The 26,072-nt window shown below is 43.3% G+C and overlaps 1 protein-coding gene across 8 annotated transcripts in view; it reads right to left on the bottom strand.

Moving 5' to 3' along the window:
* Nucleotides 1-4,330: 4,330 nt before the first annotated feature.
* Nucleotides 4,331-26,072, bottom strand: part of LOC124012875 (CUGBP Elav-like family member 3) — a 39,128-nt gene continuing 17,386 nt past the window's right edge. For 2 of the 8 annotated variants that reach the window (XM_046326885.1, XM_046326884.1), the window contains exons 4-13: nucleotides 19,292-19,340; nucleotides 18,403-18,531; nucleotides 17,857-17,936; nucleotides 17,278-17,421; nucleotides 11,529-11,661; nucleotides 11,184-11,324; nucleotides 10,701-10,976; nucleotides 10,378-10,521; nucleotides 9,001-9,133; nucleotides 4,331-4,647 (exon numbers count right to left, since the gene is read on the bottom strand). In XM_046326885.1, coding sequence (XP_046182841.1) covers nucleotides 9,006-9,133; nucleotides 10,378-10,521; nucleotides 10,701-10,976; nucleotides 11,184-11,324; nucleotides 11,529-11,661; nucleotides 17,278-17,421; nucleotides 17,857-17,936; nucleotides 18,403-18,531; nucleotides 19,292-19,340 — 1,224 coding nt within the window. In that variant the 3' untranslated portion in view covers nucleotides 4,331-4,647; nucleotides 9,001-9,005. Of the gene's footprint in view, nucleotides 4,648-7,143; nucleotides 7,234-9,000; nucleotides 9,134-10,377; nucleotides 10,522-10,700; nucleotides 10,977-11,183; nucleotides 11,325-11,528; nucleotides 11,662-17,277; nucleotides 17,422-17,856; nucleotides 17,937-18,402; nucleotides 18,532-19,291; nucleotides 19,341-19,617; nucleotides 19,668-26,072 lie in introns of those variants that run through there. The other 6 variants (XR_006834788.1, XM_046326889.1, XM_046326888.1 and 3 more) reach the window with 6 other exon arrangements.

The raw sequence follows: 26,072 nt of genomic DNA, 5'->3' as shown, positions 1-26,072 counted from the left end.
CATGCACTGACCAGTGTACATTTTATCTGAAGGTATCTTTGGGGCTGACCTGTAATAAATGACTATGAAACAAATTGTTGGTGTTCGAGCTAGAATGAATCACATTATTAGACAAAATCTTTAAATTAATTGTAGCCTATTATCTAAGCAGCAATTAACATGACAACTCAAACCAAATTATTCCGCTGCATACTTTAGTCAGACTACCATCATTGAAGTGGTTAATAGTGAGGAGGGGCGTTGTACAAAACAACGTCATCAGCAATTGGATCATCTCTAACCAATCAGAGTATCAAAGCCAAATATTCATTTTCAAACTGCTGCTTTACCAGCATAGTCTGAGTAGACAGACAAGGCTGCAATATGAGTGAAAAAGCAGGGCCTATAGCTCTACTTAGATTCCTGTAGGCCTACTTTGTACATGGTTTTAGCTTAGAATGGGTTATGGATAGGGAACAATTTTTCACCTTTACGTGGTGATACTTCCTTATTTCTCGATTTGTAAGGGACTGGTGTCTAATAAACGCCTTTTTCCAGTTGCAGGTAGAAGTCCGATAACAAGGAAATATAAAGAAGTGGCACTGCTTCACAGTGCTTGAGGCGTCACTACAGACCCGGGTTCGATCCCAGGCAGCCGGCCGTGACCGGGAGACCCATGAGGCGGCGCACAATTATCCAAGTGTCATTTGGATTAGCAGAGGGTTTGGCTGGTTGGGATTTCCATGTCCCATCGCGTTCTAGCAACTCCTTGTGGCAGGCCAAGCGCCTGCAAGCTGACTTGGTTGAAAATAAGTTTGCCATGCTTTCAATGGACCATCGGATCGACCTCCAGTACAAACTAGTTTAGCTATGCCGCTGGAGGTTCGATATAGATGCGTTAGGTCTAGGCCAATGGGAATCTGTGTTGTATACCCCTAATACTATAATCCCACATTGTGTCTTACTATATTCCAATGGGGTCTTTTCACCTCAAAAAGCACAAGAGGCTTGGCACCCACCATCTCAGATGATTTTGAAATTGTTTCTGTTGTTTGAAACAGATAAGATTTGCATTTCTGCAACAATTTTGTTGAAGTATAATTTGATCTCTATGAAATGAAGATAATTGATTGCACCCAAATTGGCCACTCTAATTTATACGATTCATGTGGGAATGGCGTGGGGGGTCCATGGTTGGCGTCTGACCATTTCTTTGGATTCCTCATGTCTCACTCATTGTTAGAAAAAAGTCCAAATAGAATTTTGGGTACAGTATTTATTGAATATCTGAATCCTGTAAATTAAAATGGTCAATTTGGGCGCAATCAATTAGCTGAATTTTTCAGATCAAATTATATTTCAACAGAACAATGTTGCAGGAATGCTAATCTTATGTGTTTCTAACTAACAGACACAGTTTCAGAACAATTTGATATGGTGGATGTCATGATTGACATGGAACCACCCAATGGGGAAGTAGGGGTACTAGAGTAAAGTGAAAGCCAGAAAATACATCTTTCAAGGTATATAGTTACGGACAAATATTGGCACCCTTGCACTTTTCTTTTGTCTTTTTATTTTTTTATTTAACCTTTATTTAACTAGGCAAATAATTCCCTATTTCTTCTAAAATAAGTTGAAATTGAAAATACAACTTTTGGTCAAATCCTTATTGGATTTTAAACATTTCAAAACCTATTTCATTTTTGTAAGTTTAAGATTACAATTTTGAATTGAGAAAATAAAGGCAAATGGCTTGGACAATATTATCGGCACCCCGGAGCTAGTACTTGGTTGCACACCCTTAACCATGACAACTGCAGACATATGCTTATTGTAGCCATCAATGAGCTTGCTGCACATTTCTACTGACAATTTGGCCCACTTTTCAACACCAAACTGATCTAATTATTCAATATTTGAGGGTTGCCCTCCACCAACTGCTGTTTTCTGATCTCGCCATAGGTTTTGGATGTGATTCAGATCTGGACTCTTAGCTGGCCACTCCAAAACAGTCCAGTATCTCTTCTTAACGATTCCTGGGTGCTTTGTGATGTGTTGGGGGTCATTGTCCTGCTGGAAGACTCACAGCCTTCAATGGAGACCCGGTTTTTAGACTCTGGGTTGAACATTGGACTACAAAACACCTGATAATCTGCTGATTTCTTGTACACGTTCAAGACCCCCAGTATCAGAGGCAACAACGAAACACAACAGCATTATCAAACCTCCCCCATCTTTGATTGTAGGGATGGTGAATTTGTTGGCATTTACTGTATCTTGGCCAAAATATGTGCAATCAAGTACTAGTTCCAGGGTAACAATAACTTAATACAATCTATTTTCTTTATTTTCTCAAATCAAATTGTAAACTTAATCTTACAAAAATAAATTTGGTTCTGCAATGTTTCAAATCCAACAACGTGTGGAAACCAAACGTTTTTTTCAATTTCTTATTTAAGGAAAGTGCAAGGGTGTCTATATATTTGGCCGCAACTGTATATATAAAAACCCACAGCTCTCTGTTACACACCAGGCACACATCATTTTCGAAGTTGTACTTTATTTTTCTTAAAGACATATGTTTTAAAACAGCAATTTTAGAGAATAAACAATGAAACAATTGTGATTTTGATAATTACATTTCTGTAATTACAAATTCTACAATACGTGTATCCATAGTCTTGTACTGTAGACCATAGGAATATTCTATTTTCTAAAATAAAAAATAGCCACATCTCCCCCTTCAATTGCATAACAAATACATTAAAAGTAAAAAATTAAGATACAAAAATTCCACCCAATTACCATCCCTCACGCCCCTATGCCAATAACAATAGTAGTGGTTGTAATAACTTACATATTTTTTCATTATTTGACTCCATTTAAAACAAAGATATGTACAGTGAGAAGAAGTTGATTGTTCTTCTTGCTTAATTACTCCTCGTCTTTAAAAATAATAAACTTAATCTACATACCAATTCGACCAATGGTAATCATACAAAATAGCATTTACCCCCCCCCCAATAAGGTTACCATCACACTTCTCCATCCCATACATTGCCCTTCCCTCTTAAGTTATGGACCACAAACCACACTATTCAGTGAAACCCTGTTCATTAGAATAAGTGACATGCTTTTTCATGTAGACCTTGTATCTGATAGTACAGTTTGTACAGTACCTGTCAAAAGTTTGGACACACCTACACATTCAAGGGTTGTTCTTAATTTTTCTATTTTTACATTGTAGAATAACAGTGAAGACATCAAAACTAAGAAATAACACATGGAATCATGTAGTAACCAAAAAAAGGTGTTTATCAAATCAAAATATTTTTTAGAATTTAGATTCTTTAAAGTAGCCACTGTAACGGATGTGAAACGGCTAGCTTAGTTAGCGGTGCGCGCTAAATAGCGTTTCAATCGGTTACGTCACTTGCTCTGAGACCTTGAAGTAGTAGTTCCCCTTGCTCTGCAAGAGCCGCGGCTTTTGTGGAGCGATGGGTAACGATGCTTCGTGGGTGACTGTTGTCGATGTGTGCAGAAGGTCCCTGGTTCGCGCCCGGGTATGGGCGAGGGGACGGTTTAAAATTATACTGTTACACCACCATTTGCCTTGATGACAGCTTTGCACATTCTTGGCATTCTCTCAACCAGCTTCACCTGGAATGCTTTTCCAACAGTCTTGAAGGAGTTCCCACATATGCTGAGCACGTGTTAGCTGCTTTTCCTTCACTTTGCAGTCCAATTCATTCCAAACCATCAATTCGACCATGAAGGCCTGACTCATGCAGTCTCCTCTGAACAGTTGATGTTGAGATGTCTGTTACTTGAACTCGGTAAAGCATTTATTTGGGCTGCAATCTGAGGTGCAGTTCACTCTAATGAACTTATCCTATGTAGCTGAGGTAACTCTGGATCTTCCTTTCCTGTGGCAGTCCTCATGAGAGCCAGTTTCATCATAGCGCTTGATGGTTTTTGCAACTGCACTTGAAGAAACTTTCAGAGTTCTTGACATTTTCCCGATTGACTGACCTTCATGTCTTAAAGTAATGATGGACTATAATTTCTTATTTGAACTGTCCTTGCCATAAATGGACTTGGTCTTTTACCAAATAGGGCTATCTTCTGAATACCACCCCTACCTTGTCACAACACAACTGACAAAAGGAAAGAAATTCCACAAATGAACTTTTAACAAGATACACCTGTTAATTGAAATGCATTCCAGGTGACTACCTCATGAAGCTGGTTGAGAGAATGCCAAGAGTGTGCAAAGCTGTCATCAAGGTAAACGGTGGCTACTTTGAAAAATCTCAAATATAAAACACTTTTTTGGTTACTACCTGATTTCATGTGTTATTTCATAGTTTTGATGACTTCAACATTATTCTACAATGTAGAAAATAGCAAGAATAAAGAAAAAACGTGAATGAGTAGGTGTGTCCAAACATTTGACTGGTAATGTACATAATGACTGAATCCAGCTGTGGTATGGTATGTGTACTCCGAACCACCCACCACATATGTTTTATTCTGTTGTTGCTGATTTTTAGATGATACATATATTTGATCTTATTTGTCGAGAAGTGTTGTTGCTCCTTTGCTATACGGTTTGGGCGAAACCAAAATGCTGGAAGTAGTTTCCTGATAGAACTCATATCTTCCCTGGGAGAGAGAGAGAGACAGAAAGAAAGAGAGGATGAATACAAATATTAAAATAGTTTAGATTAGCATATACAGTGGAGTCCGAAATTATTGACAGCCTTGATAAAGATGAGCAAAAATTATTGTATAAATTAAATAATTCTAACACTGAGCTGTATTGTATGCTCAAAATAATGGGGAAATTATATTATTTTATACTAATACAGTTGTTCAGAGAAAGATTTAGTTTAACAAGTAATTATTTTATTTCCTCAGAAAGGTAGGGGTCAAAATGATTGACACCCATTTTCAATACCTCACTTTGCGAGGATAATGTCACTGAGCCTTTTCCCAAAATGTTTTACACATTGGGAGGGATTGGGAGGGATTTTACACATTGGGAGGGATTTTAGACCATTCCGCCAATCAGAATCCTTCCAGATCCTTGATATTCTTTGTCTGCGCTTATGGACAACTCTATTCAATTCAAACCACAGGTTTTCAATGGGTTTCATTTTTTTTGGGGGGGGGGGGTCAATTAACCATTTCTTTGTGGGTTTTGATGTTTACTTCAGTGCTTGGGGTTACTGTCTTGCTGGAATATTCACTTGTGGCCAAATTTTAGCCTCTTGGCAGAGACAACCAGGTTTTTGGCTAAAATATCCTGGTACTGGGTAATGCCGTTGACTTCTTTGACAAGGCCTACACGTAAGCTATTTTGTTTCAAATGGTCCTTGAGCCTTGTTAAGTTTAACAGCATCATAAACACTACCCAACCAGGCAAACCGGGCTGCCTCTGCCAGGAGGCTGAAACTTGTCCGCAAGTGGATCTTCCAGCAAGACAATCACAAGCACACATCTAAATCTACAAAGAAATTGTTAAATTTGCCAAAAATCTTGAAAACCATTGAAAACCTGTGGTTTGAATAGAAGAGGGCAGCCCATAAGCGCATATTAATGATATCAAGGATCTGGAAAGAAAAATTCTGTATGGACAAATGGTCTAAGATCCCTCCCAATGTGTCCTCCAACTCATAAAACATTTTTTTAAAGGCTCAGTGAAGGTTTTGAAAACAGGTCTGTCAATCACTTGAACCCCTACCTTTTCTTAAGAAAACAAGTATTACTTGTTAAACAAAATATATTTCCCTGAGCAGTATTAGTATAAAATGATTTTTTAAAATATTTTTTTTATTTTTTGGAGCATAGAATATTGATCAGTATTTGAATTGTATATTTTCTACAATAATTTTTCCTCATCTTTATAAAGGGTGTCAATCATTTCTGACCCCACTGTATATTTAATATGTTCACACTCTTCAGTGTGGGAGAAACATCTTCAAACACGTTGGTTACACAGATATCACATGGATGTCCTCATTTTTCACTAAACAAGCACGCCTAGGGTACATGCAACTCATACAGTGACAACCATACTGCTGCATTGATGTGCATTTCTTATTTAAATATTTTTTTTGTCTTGTTTTGGCAGGCAAATCAATTCCAAACATGCACAATAGGAATTCTGGGAGATGTTTTTTCTAGTTCTCTTCTTAATACTCTAGTCCGATGTTAAATCTCATTGACCAAACAATTGAGTCAAAAAATATACATTCCTATAAAATAATTTTAAAAGATAACAGAGGACGATTTTCAAACTCATCCTCTAAAATAAGCAGTTATATCAAAGGTTGCACATGAGACCGTAGCCTATGGCTTCTTGTTTGATTGGAAATTCGTAGTAACCCAGAATTCCTACAGAGGAATGCTGTACCTCAGTCAGCAGCACGTGTGATGTGTCACAATGACAACATACAATTTTACCCCAAACTCTCACATGAAATGTTAGTGTCTCACTTGGTACACACACAAAACCACACACACTACTTTATTTATTAATACACACAAGTACTTTATGTGGATCTGCACAGGTACACATATGCACACAGCATCATTATGTTACTAATTTGTAGGTAGGCTACACGTACTTATTCTCACAACGAGTCATACCAAAAACAAACGAAGTTCAGGCACAAAGTCACTTGGATTCAATTACAACCTCACAAAAACCCTGCGCTCACGGAAACTAAAACACCAACCAACTAAACATGGGGGATATGTAAGAATGATAATCATGACAAACAACAAAAAGGAAACTAATCAAAAACAAAATCCATCAAAGGAAATATTTATATCCATGTTTGATTTTAGGGTTAATGCTTAATATTGCTCTGCGCAATAAAATACTTATATTACAAAAAAATATAATAGCATGTCATGATAATCAATTGCTTACAAAATCTTGAGTACAGTGATAGTATAATTGATCAGTGTTTGCAAAACAGGATAAAATAATAGAGGAAACTCACAATGCACCAAACACAATTCATGGTCGCCACAGCAACTCGCCATGCAGTTGAGCATGGTGAATATAGGCAACGGTCAAAAAGAAAATTGCTAATGGCAACCATCACAGGCAATATTGCCACAGCAACCAACACAGGCCAATTAACTTACAACGCTGTGAGAGGAAGGGGTTTTTAGCGGTTGCTAGGCAACCATAGCCACGTAGTCTCCACGATATATGTATGGACAGGACAGTCTTGACTGTGGTATGATGTTTTTTCAGGAAAATGACATATGACACAGCACAAAAATAAAAAGTACAAAATAAATTAATAACGTATAATAGTTATTGTCTTCAACCCAATCATACAACACTTGCTATATTTGTCTGGACTATTTAAAATCTACTTTTGAATAATTAAACATTTTGTCAACCCTTTTGTCATGGCAGTGTTATGGCCATATCTCAACAAACCAAGTAGTCCTATGATTTTGTCTAAATGTTTTAAACACCTACTGCTTTTAGAAGACTGTCACCTCACTCACATGTGGATCTGGGTCACTTACACTATATATACAAAAGTATGTGGGCACCCCTTCAAATCAGTGGATTCTGCTATTACAGCCACAGCAGTTGTTGACAGGTGTTTAAAACCGAGCACACCGCCATGCAATCTCCATAGACAAACATTGGCAGTAGAATGGCCCGTACTCAAGAGCTCAGTGACATTCAACGTGGCACCATCATAGGATGCCACCATTCCAACAAGTTATTTCGCAAATTTCTGCCCTGTTAGTGCTGCTATGTTCAACTGTAAGTGCTGTTATTGTGAAGTGGAAACGTCTAGGAGCAACAACGTCTGTCCTTGGTTGCAACACTCACTACCGAGTTCCAAACTGCCTCTGGAAGCAACGTCAGCAATAGAACTGTTTGTCGGGAGCTTCATGAAATGGGTTTCCATGGCCAAGGAACCACACACAACCCTAAGATCACCATGCGCAATGCCAAGCGTTGGCTGCAGTGGTGTAATGCTCGCCGTCATTGGACTCTGGACCAGTGGAAACGCGTTCTCTGGAGTGATGAATCACGCTTCACCATCTGGCAGTCCGACGGAGGAATCTGGGTTTGGCAGATGCCTGGGGAACGCTACCTGCCCCAATGCATAGTTGCAACTGTTAAGTTTGGTGGAGGAGGAATAATGGTCTGTGGCTGTTTTTCATAGTTCAGGCTAGGCCCCTTAGTTCCGGTGAAGGGAAATTTTAACACTACAGCATACAATTACATTCTAGACGATTCTGTGCTTCCAACTCTGTGGCAACAGTTTGGGGAAGGCCCTTTCCTGTTTCCGCATGACAATGCCCCCGTGCACAAAGCGAAGTCAATACAGAAATGTATATTTGTCATGATCGGTATGGAAGAACTGGCCTGCACAGAGCCCTGACTTCAAACCCATCTAACACCTTTTTGGATGAATTGGAACACCGACTGCGTGCCAAGCCTAATTGCCCATCATCAGTGCCCGACCTTGTGGCTGAATGGAAGCCCCCACAGAAATGTTCAAACATCTAGTGGAAAGTCTTCACAGAAGAGTGGAGGCTGTTGTAGCAGCAAAGAGGGGACCAACTCCATATTAACGCCCATGATTTTGGAATGAGATGTTCGACGAGCAGGTGTCCACATACTTTTGGTCATGCAGTGTATTTTATCACAGTTGATCATTTTAATACTGATCTTCCACAAAATTAAAACATAAAATTCTCCCTTTATCCCATAACGCCCTTAATTAAGACACCGAAGCCAGTTCCACTGCATTTTTTCATTGTTGCCCTCTAATCAGATACTGATTTAGACCTGGGACAGCGGTTGGGTGCAATTCATTCTCAGGTAGAACAGAAAACCAGCAGGCTTCGGCCCTCTTAGGTTATAAGATGAATAACCCTGCCATAACCTACCTTTAATAGTTTCCACTCCCTGTCAATCACCCTGAACATCCATCTCACCCTTCATTCTCATCCCACCTTGCTCACCTCATTTAGTAGGGTCGGTTGGCATCCTTGGGCCTCTTAAGCTGCACCTTGAGTCTCTTCATGCCAATCTGGAAACCATTCATGGCCTGAATTGCTGTCTGAGCACTGGACGGGTTGTCAAAACTCACAAAACCTGAAGAGAAGCAAACAGTTATAGACAATTCTGTGAAAGTATTAATACTATTCATGACAAGTGCATGACAAGTGCCTGCTAATTCAGGCCCTACACCCAAATAAGGGCACTGCGTTCATCCACCTCTGGCCTGCTCGCCTCCCTACCACTGAGGAAGTACAGTTCCCGCTCAGCTCAGTCAAAACTGTTCGCTGCTCTGGCTCCCCAATGGTGGAACAAACTCCCTCACGACGCCAGGACAGCGGAGTCAATCACCACCTTCCGGAGACACCTGAAACCCCACCTCTTTAAGGAATACCTAGGATAGGATAAAGTAATCCTTCTCACCCCCCTTAAAATATTTAGATGCACTATTGTAAAGTGGTTGTTCCACTGGATGTCATAAGGTGAATGCACCAATTTGTAAGTCGCTCTGGATAAGAGCGTCTGCTAAATGACTTAAATGTAAATGTAATCTCCCGTCTGGATTACTGCAACTCGCTGTTGGCTGGGCTCCCTGCCTGTGCCATTAAACCCCTACAACTCATCCAGAACGCCGCAGCCCGTCTGGTGTTCAACCTTCCCAAGTTCTCTCACGTCACCCCGCTCCTCCGCTCTCTCCACTGGCTTCCAGTTGAAGCTCGCATCCGCTACAAGACCATGGTGCTTGCCTACGGAGCTGTGAGGGGAACGGCACCTCAGTACCTCCAGGCTCTGATCAGGCCCTACACCCAAACAAGGGCACTGCGTTCATCCACCTCTGGCCTGCTCGCCTCCCTACCACTGAGGAAGTACAGTTCCCGCTCAGCCCAGTCAAAACTGTTCGCTGCTCTGGCCCCCCAATGGTGGAACAAACTCCCTCACGATGCCAGGACAGCGGAGTCAATCACCACCTTCCGGAGACACCTGAAACCCCACCTCTTTAAGGAATACCTAGGATAGGATAAAGTAATCCTTCTCACCCCCCCTTAAAAGATTTAGATGCACTATTGTAAAGTGGCTGTTCCACTGGATGTCATAAGGTGAATGCACCAATTTGTAAGTCGCTCTGGATAAGAGCGTCTGCTAAATTACTTAAATGTAAAATGTATGTAATGTACTACAAGAAGGGATCAATCCTTCCCAGCACTGCCTCCTCAATATCATTATTGACTGTGTTCCCAATGTGGCACACAATTCCCTATGGGCCCTGGTCAAAAGTAGTGCACTACATAGGGTACATTGTGTCATTTGGGACGCATTCGTTGTCATCCGCCGTCACTCACCAAAGCACTTGCTCTGATTGGTGGCACGGTCAACAAAGACCTTTGCTGAGATGACGTTGCCGAAGGGGATGAACATTTGCAGCATCTCTGAGTCAGTGAACTCCTGAGGCAGGTGATAGATGAAGATGTTACACCCCTCAGGCCCTGAGAAGAAGAATACAGTGCAAGGTTAGACCATCAAGGCTCCCTGAGGGGTTCTTACGTGACTTGAGATTATCAGGATGAGGTAGTGATTGAGGCAGTGTAAACTTTGTGGGAAACCAACATTGAAAATAGTCAAAAGTGAGAATTCATAGGAGGGAGGACAAGTAGGTAGAAATTACCTTCTCGTTGCTGCAGTTGCTGAGGCTGCTGATGTTGCTGTGCAAGCATTGTGTGTTGGTGTGGGAATGGCTGCCCCACCATTCCATAGGCAGCAGGGTATGTTGCTGTGGGTGTGTTCGCATAAGTAAACATTAAGGACTGTTGAGAGGGCATTTCAAACCTAAAATTTCCCCTGGGAAATTTTAAGGACTCAAGCGGACTCACTACTGTCCCACCTGTGTAGTGCTGCATCCCTGCGTACGCTTGCTGAATAGGATCCAAAACTGGACTCTGAGCTGAGAGAGAGAATCAAAGAGAAAAATAACAGCATGATTTATCAACTTCTGTACAAACAAGCTTTTTGGAGGATGAGTACATGCTCTAAATGGCATTGGGTGCCGTGCACCAGGATTCGTAGAAAACCAACCAAAATCCTAGATAAGGTTCATTGGATTACATTTTCATAATGATACTCTTGACTTTCATCCGATTGAGTGAGATACCTTGGTAAGAATGAATTCCATTGGTGTACAGGGTTTCAGATGCTGACTGTCCATTGGGTGGAGCTGGCACTGGAGGGTAGCTGAGTGGTGGAGGCAGAGCAGGCACTGGTGTGGCTGCCATGGTGGGTGGAGTGCTGGTCCCTGCATAGGAAGAGCATTTGGGGACAGACAGACACGGTCAAACAAACACAATAACAAATGCAATAAAATAGTATCAAAGGCAGAAATATATGGGGCAAAGACTCTAGAAAAACAAAATATATACTGTATAAAGAGAAACTGTGAGACGAGCAGAGAATCCTGTAGGAGGGGATGAAGTGGTGGAGGATGAGAGCTTCTTATTACCTGAGGTAGTGAGTGATGCGATGGGCGTGGCCATAAGGCTGCTGGGGTTGAGGGCAGCCAACTGCTGCATGGTGATGGTGGATACAGGAGACAAATACGCCGACTGGGCCACCAGAGCCTGCTGCTGCACCAGCTACAAAGAATGAAGAGAGAAAGAGGGAGTCCTTTGATGTCATTCACTGTCAGGATGCGTCCCAAATGGCACCATATTCCCCATATACAGTACATTCGGAAATTATTCAGAGCCCTTGACTTTTTCCCCAAAAATGTTACGTTACATCCTTATTCTAAAATGTATGCATTTTTGCAAATGTATTAAAAATGAAAAGTATTCAGACCCTTTACTCAGTACGTTGTTCAAGCACCTTTGGCAGCAGTTACAGCCTTGAGTCTTCTTGGGTATGACGCTACAAGCTTGGCACACCAGTATTTAGGGAGTTTCTCCTATTCTTATCTTCAGATCCTCTCAAGCTCTATCATGTTGGATGGGGAGCGTTGCTGCACAGCTATTTTGAGGTCTCTCCAGAGCAGCAGCAGTAGTGGTCGCATCTGCACGTCGCTCCAACGGGTAGTATAACTTTTTCATTATATTTCATTATATCACAACGGTTTGATTTGTCTTATCTTAGCAATTTCTTCTCAGCTAGCTACATAGCCGTCTTTGTATCAAAGATAATTGCGTAATTATCGTATTTCGCCGTCCTAACGTAGTCTTCACTAGCCAGCTAGCTAACGTCCACTGATTAGCTGCACTGAGAAACTATTACTATTACACTCAACTGAACGACTTGATTAGTTTAGTGTTAGCTACCTACATAGCTGTCTTTGCTGTCTTCGTATCATCGTATCATCGTATCCAAGATAATTGTGTTGTTTAGGTTTAGAGTGTGTAGTCTTAGAGTGATTATCTTAATTTACCGAGGTTAGCTAGCCAGCTATTTGTCGTCCTTAACGTAGGTGACTCTGCTAGCTAGCCAACTCTGCTAGCTAGCCAACAGCTAGCCAACGCTAGCCAACGTCTTCTGTATAGAACTCAACTACCCGGTCGCATTCACAGGTTGTATCACTTTTTCACTTCATTTCATTACAGTACAACGGTTTGATTTGTTTGATCGTAGCTAGCTACATAGCCGTCTTTGTATCAAAGATAATTGTGTAGTCTAGAGCGATTTTCTAGGTTCGCTAGCCATCTATTGTCGTTCTTTTAACGCAACGTAACGTAAACAACACTGCTAGCTAGCCTGCTAGCCCCCGAATAGCAACACTGCAGAAACTATTACACTCAACGGAACGACTTGATTAGTGTAGTGTCAACAACGCACCCACTGCCAGCTGGCCTACTTCAGCAGTACTGTATCATTTTAATCATTTTAGTCAATAAGATTCTTGCTATGTAGCTTAACTTTCTGAACATTCGAGACGTGTAGTCCACTTGTCATTCCAATCTCCTTTGCATTAGCGTAGCCTCTTCTGTAGCCTGTCAACTATGTGTCTGTTTATCCCTGTTCTCTCCTCTCTGCACAGACCATACAAACGCTCCACACCGCGTGGCCGCGGCCACCCTACTCTGGTGGTCCCAGCGCGCACGACCCACGTGGAGTTCCAGGTCTCCGGTAGCCTCTGGAACTGCCAATCTGCGGTCAACAAGGCAGAGTTCATCTCAGCCTATGCCTCCCTCCAGTCCCTCGACTTCTTGGCACTGACGGAAACATGGATCACCACAGACAACACTGCTACTCCTACTGCTCTCTCTTCGTCCGCCCACGTGTTCTCGCACACCCGAGAGCGTCTGGTCAGCGGGGTGGTGGCACCGGGATCCTCATCTCTCCCAAGTGGTCATTCTCTCTTTCTCCCCTTACCCATCTGTCTATCGCCTCCTTTGAATTCCATGCCGTCACAGTTACTAGCCCTTTCAAGCTTAACATCCTTATCATTTATCGCCCTCCAGGTTCCCTCGGAGAGTTCATCAATGAGCTTGATGCCTTGATAAGCTCCTTTCCTGAGGACGGCTCACCTCTCACAGTTCTGGGCGACTTTAACCTCCCCACGTCTACCTTTGACTCTTTCCTCTCTGCCTCCTTCTTTCCACTCCTCTCCTCTTTTGACCTCACCCTCTCACCTTCCCCCCTACTCACAAGGCAGGCAATACGCTCGACCTCATCTTTACTAGATGCTGTTCTTCCACTAACCTCACTGCAACTCCCCTCCAAGTCTCCGACCACTGCCTTGTATCCTTTTCCCTCTCGCTCTCATCCAACACCTCCCACACTGCCCCTACTCGGATGGTATCGCGCCGTCCCAACCTTCGCTCTCTCTCCCCCGCTACTCTCTCCTCTTCCATCCTATCATCTCTTCCCTCCGCTCAAACCTTCTCCCACCTATCTCCTGATTCTGCCTCCTCAACCCTCCTCTCCTCCCTCTCTGCATCCCTTGACTCTCTATGTCCCCTATCCTCCAGGCCGGCTCGGTCCTCCCCTCCCGCTCCGTGGCTCGATGACTCATTGCGAGCTCACAGAACAGGGCTCCGGGCAGCCGAGCGGAAATGGAGGAAAACTCGCCTCCCTGCGGACCTGGCATCCTTTCACTCCCTCCTCTCTACATTTTCCTCCTCTGTCTCTGCTGCTAAAGCCACTTTCTACCACGCTAAATTCCAAGCATCTGCCTCTAACCCTAGGAAGCTCTTTGCCACCTTCTCCTCCCTCCTGAATCCTCCGCCCCCTCCCCCCTCCTCCCTCTCTGCAGATGACTTCGTCAACCATTTTGAAAAAAGAAGGTCGACGACATCCGATCCTCGTTTGCTAAGTCAAACGACACCGCTGGTTCTGCTCACACTGCCCTACCCTGTGCTCTGACCTCTTTCTCCCTCTCTCTCCAGATGAAATCTCGCGTCTTGTGACGGCCGGCCGCCCAACAACCTGCCCGCTTGACCCTATCCCCTCCTCTCTTCTCCAGACCATTTCCGGAGACCTTCTCCCTTACCTCACCTCGCTCATCAACTCATCCCTGACCGTTGGCTACGTCCCTTCCGTCTTCAAGAGAGCGAGAGTTGCACCCCTTCTGAAAAAACCTACACTCGATCCCTCCGATGTCAACAATTACAGACCAGTATCCCTTCTTTCTTTTCTCTCCAAAACTCTTGAACGTGCCGTCCTTGGCCAGCTCTCCCGCTATCTCTCTCTGAATGACCTTCTTGATCCAAATCAGTCAGGTTTCAAGACTAGTCATTCAACTGAGACTGCTCTCCTCTGTATCACGGAGGCGCTCCGCACTGCTAAAGCTAACTCTCTCTCCTCTGCTCTCATCCTTCTAGATCTATCGGCTGCCTTCGATACTGTGAACCATCAGATCCTCCTCTCCACCCTCTCCGAGTTGGGCATCTCCGGCGCGGCCCACGCTTGGATTGCGTCCTACCTGACAGGTCGCTCCTACCAGGTGGCGTGGCGAGAATCTGTCTCCTCACCACGCGCTCTCACCACTGGTGTCCCCCAGGGCTCTGTTCTTGGCCCTCTCCTATTCTCGCTATACACCAAGTCACTTGGCTCTGTCATAACCTCACATGGTCTCTCTTATCATTGCTATGCAGACGACACACAATTAATCTTCTCCTTTCCCCCTTCTGATGACCAGGTGGCGAATCGCATCTCTGCATGTCTGGCAGACATATCAGTGTGGATGACGGATCACCACCTCAAGCTGAACCTCGGCAAGACGGAGCTGCTCTTCCTCCCGGGGAAGGACTGCCCGTTCCATGATCTCGCCATCACGGTCGACAACTCCATTGTGTCCTCCTCCCAGAGCGCCAAGAACCTTGGCGTGATCCTGGACAACACCCTGTCGTTCTCTACTAACATCAAGGCGGTGGCCCGTTCCTGTAGGTTCATGCTCTACAACATCCGCAGAGTACGACCCTGCCTCACACAGGAAGCGGCGCAGGTCCTAATCCAGGCACTTGTCATCTCCCGTCTGGATTACTGCAACTCGCTGTTGGCTGGGCTCCCTGCCTGTGCCATTAAACCCCTTCAACTCATCCAGAACGCCGCAGCCCGTCTGGTGTTCAACCTTCCCAAGTTCTCTCACGTCACCCCGCTCCTCCGTTCTCTCCACTGGCTTCCAGTTGAAGCTCGCATCCGCTACAAGACCATGGTGCTTGCCTACGGAGCTGTGAGGGGAACGGCACCTCAGTACCTCCAGGCTCTGATCAGGCCCTACACCCAAACAAGGGCACTGCGTTCATCCACCTCTGGCCTGCTCGCCTCCCTACCACTGAGGAAGTACAGCTCCCGCTCAGCCCAGTCAAAACTGTTCGCTGCCCTGGCCCCCCCAATGGTGGAACAAACTCCCTCACGACGCCAGGACAGCGGAGTCAATCACCACCTTCCGGAGACACCTGAAACCCCACCTCTTTAAGGAATACCTAGGATAGGTTAAGTAATCCCTCTCACCCCACCCCCCCCTAAGTTTTAGATGCACTATTGTTAAGTGACTGTCCCACTGGATGTCATAAGGTGAATGCACCAATTTGTAAGTCGCTCTGGATAAGAGCGTCTGCTAAATGACTTAAATGTAATGTAAATGTAGATGTTTGATCGGGTTCAAGTCCGGGCTCTGGCTGGGCCATACAAGGACATTCAGAGACCTGCATTGTCATGGCTGTGTGCTTAGGGTTGTTGTCCTGTTTGAAGGTGAACCTTCTTCCCAGTCTGAGGTCCTGAGAACTCTGGAGCAGGTTTTCATCAAGGATCTCTCTGTACTTTGCTCTGTTCATCTTTGCCTTGATCCTGACTAGTCTCCCAGTCCCTGCCGCTGAAACACATCCCCACAGCATGATGCTGACACCCACCATGCTTTCACAGTCCCAAGTTTCCTCCAGATGTGACTCTTGGCATTCAGGCCTAAGAGTTCAATCTAGGGTTCATCAGACCAGAGAATCTTGTTTAGGAGCAAACTCCAAGCAAAGTCTGGCCACTCTACCATAAAGGCCTGATTGGTGGAGTGCTGCAGAGATGGTTGTCCTTCTGGAAGGTTCTCCTATCTCCACATAGGAACTCTGGGTTCTTGGTCACCTCCCTGACGAAGGCCCTTCTCCCCCGATTAGTCTTGGTGGTTCCAATTTTCTTCCAGTTAAGAATGATGGAGGCCACTGTGGTCCTTCTTCGGGACCTTCAATGCTGTAGAAATGTTTTGGTATCCATCCCTAGCTCTGTGCCTCGACACAATCATGTCTCGGAGCTCAACGGACAATTCCTTCAACCTCATGGCTTGGTTTTTGCTCTGACATGCACTGTCAACTGTGGGACCTTTTCTAGACAAGTGTATGCCTTTCCAAATCATGTCCAATCAATTGAATTTACAACAGGTGGACTCCAATCAAGTTGTAGAAAACATCTCAAGGATGATCAATGGAAACAGGATTCACTGGAGCTCAATTTCAAGTCTCATAGCAAAGGGTCTGAATACTTATGTAAATAAGCTATTTCTGATTTAAAATGTTGAATACATTTGCAAACATTTCTAAAAACCTGTTTTCGCTTTGTCATTATTGGGTATTAGGCTGTAACATAACAAATTGTGTAAAAAGTTAAGGGGTCTGAATACTTTCTGAATGCACTGTAGTGCACTACTTTTGACCCATATAAGAAATAGGGTGCCATTTGGGACATAGCCATTTTACTACAACTAGTGTGTTGGCCTGCGTATTACAATCTCTGCATAATGCCTGTGTTTGGGGTTCAGTACTACTAGTACTCACTACCTGTGTGTAGGCATTGTAAGCCCCGAGGTGTAAGGTCATGGGACTGATGACCCCCAGCTGGGACGCCACCTGCTGCATGCGCCTTATCCCTCGCTCTTTCTCAGAGTCGGCGAACTTCACCACCAGGCTGGAGGAGGCACCCTGCAGGGAGAGATTACAGATATTACACAGCAAAAATGACACACATCTCTGTAACCAAATGACCTATATCACCAACACGAGGACTGATGAGGGCATTCCACAAATATGTTCTCAACTCCTATAAATTACAGTAGACCATGGAGTGTTTGTGTAGGAGGAGGTCTGACGGTAGCAGTGTTTAACTGTTGATGAGTCCCTATGTTGTGTCAGTGAGTGAGTGAGTGAGTGAGTGAGTGAGTGAGTGAGTGAGTGAGTGAGTGAGTGAGTGAGTGAGTGAGTGAGTGAGTGAGTGAGTGAGTGAGTGAGTGAGTGAGTGAGTGAGAGAGTGAGTGAGTGAGAGAGTGAGTGAGTGAGAGAGAGAGAGAGAGAGAGAGAGAGAGAGAGAGAGAGAGAGAGAGAGAGAGAAGAGAGAGAGAGAGAGAGAGAGAGACTGACCGGTAGAGTGCGGCTCCCATGCAGAGTGCTGATGGCTGCCGCAGCCTCTACGTTGTTCTGGTACTTCACAAAGGCACAGCCTACAAAACATGACACATCGTCAAACCCTGGCCTCCCCTCACGTGACACAACATATCCCTAGAAAATGCATCAGACAATCGGCGCTTCATTAGTTATAGCTGCGTCATTAACTGTGGTCCACAAAACATTAATTGCTTCATCAATCATAGCTCATAAACCACGTTGACCAATATTAACTATGACCTATAAAACATATTGCATCATTATATTCCCCAGGTCTTTGCTGTACATGAGAATGTGTTCTCAGTCAACTTACCTGGTCCACTAATAGTTAAATAAAATGATAAATTAGTCATACCTCGTACAACAAACACAGAAAATTAAGCATCCATCTTTGTAGTGGTATGAGTTTGATTGTGACTGATTCCTGACCTTAATGGTAATAGTTTAGTGGTGTTGATGTTGTGGTGTTGATATAAGGCTAGACGTTGTAGCGGTCAGTGTTGCAGTAATGGTGATGGCTACCTTTGCTAGTGCCGTCAGGCCCGCGGAGCACTGTGCACTCTTCAATGCTCCCAAGCTCCTCAAACATCTTCCTCACGTCGGCATCCGACTGCTGCTTCCCCAGCATGCCAACAAACAGCTTCCTGTCTTCTAAGGGGAATGTGAGGTGAGGGGCCAAAACAGGAACGAAGAGAGAGGAATATGGACAGACAGTGATGGAGAGAAGAGCAGAGAGAGTGGTTGGTTGAGGCCAGTAATAGGTAGAGGCAAAGGGCATGAATTAGAATGGAATTATTTAATGATTGAGAGAGAGAGAAAGGATAACATGTAGGTAAAAAGAAAAAGTTATCATACAACACAAGAACATGCTCAGGAATTTGCACCTTGTTTGACTTTATAAACCAAAATGTGTTAATCAATCAGCTACATTTTTAATTGGATGTTGTTACAATATTTAAAGTATATTGACGTCTGTGAATATTGTGCTATAACCCTGCTATATATGGAAAAGGCCACCAGAGTGCAGTATCAACAAACCTGCTGCACAAAGAGCATGATCTGGCTCAGACTGGAATGCTCCTTCGTCATCCAGTTCTGTATGCTAGGTGACAATATTTACTTTCTTTAGCCTGGCACTTAAGAGTAATTCTACTTGAATATGGGGAGGGGGGGGGGGGGGGGTTAGGAAGAATTTCTAGAAGTGTTAATTAGAGGCAGGTGGTGCTTAGCAGCAGTGACGAGTGGGTATTTTTGTTGAAGCTGGGCTGAAGCCATTTCAGGGTTTAGTCTTGATTGTTGTTTAAAAAATGTAACACGTTAGACAGGTGTTTTGGAAAGGTGTTGATTGAACAGTTGCAATTCTCTTCAGGGGTTGTTTGAACAGGTGTTGCTATGGAGGGGTGTCTCTTACCCCCTCTGCCCTCGCTGTCTGCTGGCTTCACTTGAATGGGCCGGTTCATCTGAAATAGAAAGCCCACATTACATGGTCCTCTTATCCCAAGGCACATCCATAATTATGAAGATTCTTGTTTATTTGCTTTACATACAGTACCAGTCAAACGTTTGGACACACCTACTCATTTGAGGGTTTAAAACTATTTTCTACGTTGTAAAATAATAGTGAAGACATCAAAACTATGAAACAACACATGGAATCATGTAGTAACCAAAAAAGTGTTAAACAAATCAAAAGTTATAGTTTATATTTTGAGATTCTACAAAGTAGCCACCCTTTACCTTGATGACAGCTTTGCACACTCATGGCATTCTCTCAACCAGCTTCATGAGGAATGTTTTTCCAACAGTCTTGGAGTTCCCACATTTGCTGAGCACTTGTTGGCTGCTTTTCCTTCACTCTGCGGTCCAACTCATCCCAAACCACCTCAATTTGGTTGAGGTTGGGTGATTGGGGAGGACAGGTCATCTGATGCAGCACTCCATCACTCTCCTTCTCGGTCAAATAGCCCCTACACAGCCTGGAGGTGTGTTTTGGGTCATTGTCCTGTTGAAAAACAAATGATAGTCCCACTAAGCGCAAACCAGATGGGATGCCGTATCGTTGCAGAATGTGGGGTAGCCATGCTGGTTAAGTGTGCCTTCAATTCTAAATAAATCACCAACAGTGTCACTAGCAAAGCACCCCCACACCATCACACCTCCTTCTCCATGCTTCACAGTGAGAACTACACATGCTGAGATCATCTGTTCACCTACTCTGTATTTCACAAAGACACAGCTGTTGGAACCAAAAATCTCAAATTTGGACTCATCAGACCAAAGGACAGATTTCCACTGGTCTAATGTCCGTTGCTCGTGTTTCTTGTCCCAAGCAATCTTTTCTTCTTATTGGTGTCCTTCAGTAGTGGTTTCCTTGTAGAAATTCTACCATGAAAGGATGATTCACTCAGTCACCTCTGAACAGTTCATTTTGAGATGTGTCTGTTACTTGAACTCTGTGAAGCATTTATTTGGGCTGTAATCTGAGATGCTGTTAACTCTAATGAACGTATCCTCTGCTGCTGAGGTAACTCTGGGTCTTCCTTTTCTGTGGTGGTCCTCATGAGAGCCAGTTTCATCATGGTTTTTGCGACTGCACATGAAGACATTCTTGAATATCTTTACATTTTCCGGATTGACTGACCTTCATGTCTTAGTAATGATGGACTGTTGTTTCTCTTTGCTTATTTGAGCTGTTGATGCCATAATATGGACTTGGTCTTTTACCAAATAAGGATATCTTCTGTATACCGCCCCTACCTTGTCACAACACAACTGATTGGCTCAAACGCATTAAGAAAGAAAGAAATACCACAAATGTACTTTTAACCAGGCACACCTGTTTATTGAAATGCATTCCAGGTGACTACCCCATGAAGCTGGTTGAGAGAATGCCAAGAGTATGCAAAGCTGTCATCAAGGCAAAGGGAGGCTACTTTGAAGAATCTCAAATATTAAATATATACTTTTCTGGTTACTACATGATTCCGTATGTGTTATTTCATAGTTTTGATGTCTTCACTATTATTCTACAATGTAGAAAATAGTAAAAATAAAGAAAAACCCCTTGAATGAGTAGATGTGTTCAAACTTTTGACTGCTACTGTACATATATTGTGTATGTATGTAGAACTCAAGAAAGGGCTGGAATATGAGCTGGCCACTCCCTCTACTTCTAATGAAGCCCTGCCCATCACCCTCCTGGTTTACTGTTCTTTTTTTCCTCTCTTCTCATTCCCCATCAATTATATTCCCTAACAGAGAATGAGTGTGTCTCTCTCTTACACACACACACGCACGCACACACACAACCACGCGGGATTAGGCAAGTGATAAGATTAAGAACGCTCGCTGGCTAATCCGGATTACAGAAGCACGCTGGATTAGAATGGTGGGAGATTCTGAACAGAGAGAGAGAGAGGGGGAAGGAGCTGTAGAGGAATGGATGGAATCAGAGTAAGGAAAGAGCAACCAAAACAAATAAGGAAACAGACAACCTTTCGCACATCATAAAAACACAATCCACAAAAATTACTTTTGTGGACCAATGACACAATCATTATAATGATGCAGGTCTAGCTAGGCACTTCAATATTCTCTTTCACATATGTGGTGGTGCACTGAGAAGGAGAGCAGATGGAGGATACAGAGAGGACAGTGATTGGCGAGGAGCAGAGCAGAGTCAGTGTGTTAACGGTGGCTTAATTAAAGTCTTAATTATGGAGCTGGTGACATTTGAGTCAGTCACTGATCCCTGTCTCTGATTGATCAGCCTTGATTGGTCACCAGGAGACAGTATTGATCAGTGCTGGTAGGGCCCTTGCCATCTGCATGCACAAACATCATCACCAGCAGGCCTTGGGTTTTCTAGTGGAGTGTCCCATTGATTACGACAATTAACTAGATGACCATGTGGATTAAGAAGCACCTGTTTACCGGGAAGGATTGAAAACAGTAATCAAAATGCATTTTTACATTGTGAATGTACCCAGGAGTCAGTAAATAGAATATAATTTTTTGCTCAGATGTGATGTTTTTCTATACGCCTCAAATGTTCGGCAAAGTCGACTTGGATAAAGTCATCCACTAAATGAGTTGCGGGATAAATCCTAATTTGCAACAGGTGAAAGACTACAGTATGAAAACACAGAACAAAACCAAAAGATCACATCTTAGCCTACACTTCGACTTTAACGAAACAACCTAATCATGATACAACAAATGTCTCAAATAGAATTTTAGGATATAATGTTCCCTAAACAAAATATTTGAGTATATTTCATATAAACGCTAGGTTAGTCTATCTATGACTTGAGTTCTTCCGCGGTTAAGAAGCGGAGCAAATGGCACAAGATAATGGAATTAGATTATTGTGGAGAAGTGGAGGCCAACAAGGCAGTGGCACTCGAGGTCGACACGGCAACCAGCCCTGCTAATCTGACAAAGTCTGCACCTGGCATTGCGGTCACCATGACAACCTTGTGATGAGATCCACAGCAGGTAAACAACGTTGCCAAGAACATTGTGCGTAGGAGAGAAAAAGAGATGGATGAAGGAGAGAAAAAAACCTATGAGAAATAAAGGGTTGAGAGACGCTGGGATTATTAGATATGTCGTGAGGGAGAAAGGATGCTTGGGGGGGAACTGGAATTATAGGGACAAAAGGACAAGGGATGGTGCCTGTTGCATTTAATTGCTGCCTCAAGGGCAGATACTGTAGGGACCAAGAAAATGTCTGCTTCTATTACACTGTGCAAGCCGAGCCATTTTAATATTTTTCTCTTCTATATTTTCTCTTTTTCTGCAAATCAACAGGCTCATTTTAAAAACACAGCACAGATTAAACCCGGCCAAAGGCCAAACCTGCCCTATCTGTGACCCAATTCAGCTTTAAATGTTCATGTTGTCCTTTTTCAAATCCAAATATACAGAGACATTATGATTATTATTCAAACTCAACAAACACAGTGGCACAAACACAATGTCCACATAGGCAGCCTTTGCACACATACACTGTCTGTTCCTGGCAGTCTCATATGTATAGGCACTATCTTGCTCACATTGACATGAGCACACAGTTAATCTTTCCCTCTGTGATGCCAAAAAGGATTTCACTAGGATTACAGTATGAGATATTAAATCCATAGATTATCCAATCAAATCACAGCAAAATGACTATTTTTCTCCCTCCTCTCCATCACACAGCACTGGTCATTGCATCACACCGGTTGCCTAGCAACCTGGTATCCCTCGTCCCCACCGTCTCCTGGCAACGAGACCTGGGACCATAATCAACCTGCCACCCCATCCCTCCCTCCTCTCTCCGCTCCCTCATCTCCCCCTCCACATCACACACACTAACAGAGATACTTAGAGTACAGAAAATACATTGGTGGAAATATATGGTGGAAATATAGGCTATATCTCTATTCGCAGATGCAAACAAAAAGAAACTCACACAGACATAGAAAAACACTCGCACAAAGAGATGAACAAAGTAACAAAGGCAGGCGCAGAAACAGAGGTACAATCCCAAACACAAACAAAGACAGGAAATCTCCTACGCACACACACACATGCCAACAACCTGTTATCAAAGTCTGTTTTCAGTACGTCACTGTTACTCCTCCCTAGTCATGCTCGGTCTGTCTATATATTTAAGGCTCTCTGGGGTTGGGTCGTACATAGAAATATAATCCCTATTGTAGAATTACTAAACAATTCTATTTCTTTGGGGTCATACAAGAGGAAGAGAGAGAAGTACCACAATTATTTATGCTACTCTTTCCTCTAGCTGCTTTTCTTCATCAGAAGATGCACAGTATATCTCTATACTGAGAAAAATAATAATTTGTCTGGAAATTTTCCATGGGAAGTTAAGCTCGGGGAATTTGGGGAATTTTGCTTAAGTTTATCAAAAAAGTTAGCTTATAACAGTGAATCTTTTTTTGTGGGATACACATAAGGCAATTCTAGGTCTTGTGGCATATTTTGGTTAAACTATCCCCAATTCAATGGAATTGCAACCCTCTACATGCACAGTGCATTCTTCCATCACATGTGCAGCTGATAGTCAAGATCTTGCACACCAATGAGATGGTATTGAGCCCGCATTACTACACTGAGCCAAGGACTACATGCTTTCTGGTACGTTTTGATTACAATACTAGGTGGGGTGAATATATTTTTTATGACATACATGGTTTTCTGTGAACTAGTAAATAGCCTACAGCAAAGTGTTTTTAAATCATTTCTAACTTGTTAACAATTTCTGCTAGTTTGTTTTTGCTACCATGTGTGTTCAGCTTGCTTGAGCCTGCTAACTGAGGAGTGTTAATTCACCTGTTTCCATACATGTTTCACTTTAAAACATTTATCTTACAAAGGAGTTGTTTAATCTAACTGATAAACTATTTATTTTACTATTTTTTCTCTAATCTCTACAGGACAATGCCACAGGCACTATCTGATGTGTGGAGACGTTTCACTGCAGCTAATGTAGAAGGAAAGGCTGTGTACATTTGCAAATACTGTGCCAAATGATATGTGAAGAATGTAGTCCTACCCTCACATCACACCCATTGGCTGTGCTGCTCATGCAATGAATCTGCTACTCAAGGACATCATGGCACTGAAAGCAATGGATACACTCTACAAGAGAGCCAGTGAAATGGTTAGGTATGTGACGGGTCTTCAAGTTATAGCAGCAATCTACCTCACCAAGCAAAGTGAGAAGAATAGAATAAGAGAACCACATTGAAGCTGCCCAGCAACACCCGCTGGGGTGGTGTTGTCATCAGGTTTGACAGTCTGCCGATATGGAAAGCCCCATCAAGGGGATTCTCCTGGATTATGTATTTTGGGAGAGAGTGGTAAGCTGCCTGAAACTCCTGAAACCTATAGAAGTAGCCATTGCACGGATTGAGGGAGACAATGCCATCCTGTCTGATGTTCAGACTCTGCCTGCAGATATAAGAGAAGAAATCCGTATCGCCCTGCCCTCTTCACTGTTGCTCCAAGCAGAGAATACCTTTGTTCTGATATACATTAAAAAGTGTGAAGACTTCTGCCTGAAGCCCATACACGCCGCAGCTTACATGTTGGACCCCCAAGTGTGCTGGCAAGAGCATTTTGTCTGGTGCAGAGATCAACAAAGCCTATGGTGTCATCACTACCATGTCTCACCACCTTGGCCTGGATGAGGGCAAGGTTCTTGGCAGTCTGGCGAAGTTCACTTCCAAGCAAGGGCTTTGGGATGGAGATGCAATATGGCAATCATGCCCACATATCTCCTTAGCCACCTGGTGGAAGGGACTTTGTGGATCTGAGGCTCTTTACCCTGTTTGCCTCCATCATCCTCCAAATCCCACCAACATCAGCCACCTCAGATCGCAACTGGTCCTTGTTTGGGAACACACACAGCAAAGCACGCAACAGGCTGACCAATACAAGAGTTGAATAATTGGTGGCCATCCGGGCAAATTTGAGGCTTTTTGAGCCTGACAACGAGCCATCCTCAACAAGGTTGGAAAGTGACAGTGAAGATGAGGCCTTGGAGTCTGATGTTCAAGAGGTGGACAATTGAGGAGGTCCAGGGAGAAGACATGGAAGCCTGAGAGGAAGACAACCAAAGCTTTAGTTTCTAGACTATCATTTTACAGATTTTTGGGGAGATACGTTGGATCATTGGGGGTCATTCAATATTCCCTTTCTATTGTTGTTCCCATGTGAAGAGTCAACTCATTTAATTAAAGTTCCATTTTTTTCTATTGGAAGGATTTAATCATTTGCAATTATGTCTACTTGATAAGGTCAAATGTGTATCTCGATTGCTGTCTCCATGTGATATGGGAAATATATTCAATGCAAAAAACATCTACATTTAAATGGTATTAATATTAATTTGCATATATTTCCGTTAATTCCCATATATTCCCACAGAAAGTTTCCACCTCTGAATATTCCCCAAAATGTGCAACCCTAGTTGCAATGGAAGAGAGACCATTTTTACGCATTCTGTGAGCTTATGTGGCCTACAATTTGTGGCTGAGCCGTTGTTGCTCCTATACGTTTCCACTTACAGTTGACCGGGGAAGCTCTAGCAGGGCAGAATTTTGACGAACTTACTTGTTGGAAAGATCGTATCCTATGACGTTGAAAGTGCCACGTTGAAAGTCAGTGACTTCTGTTGTCAT

Source organism: Oncorhynchus gorbuscha, linkage group LG24, assembly GCF_021184085.1.
Source record: "Oncorhynchus gorbuscha isolate QuinsamMale2020 ecotype Even-year linkage group LG24, OgorEven_v1.0, whole genome shotgun sequence".
Classification (NCBI taxonomy): domain Eukaryota; kingdom Metazoa; phylum Chordata; class Actinopteri; order Salmoniformes; family Salmonidae; genus Oncorhynchus; species Oncorhynchus gorbuscha.
Note: the sequence above shows the minus strand (reverse complement) of the source record. Positions and strands in the feature narration are given on the sequence as shown.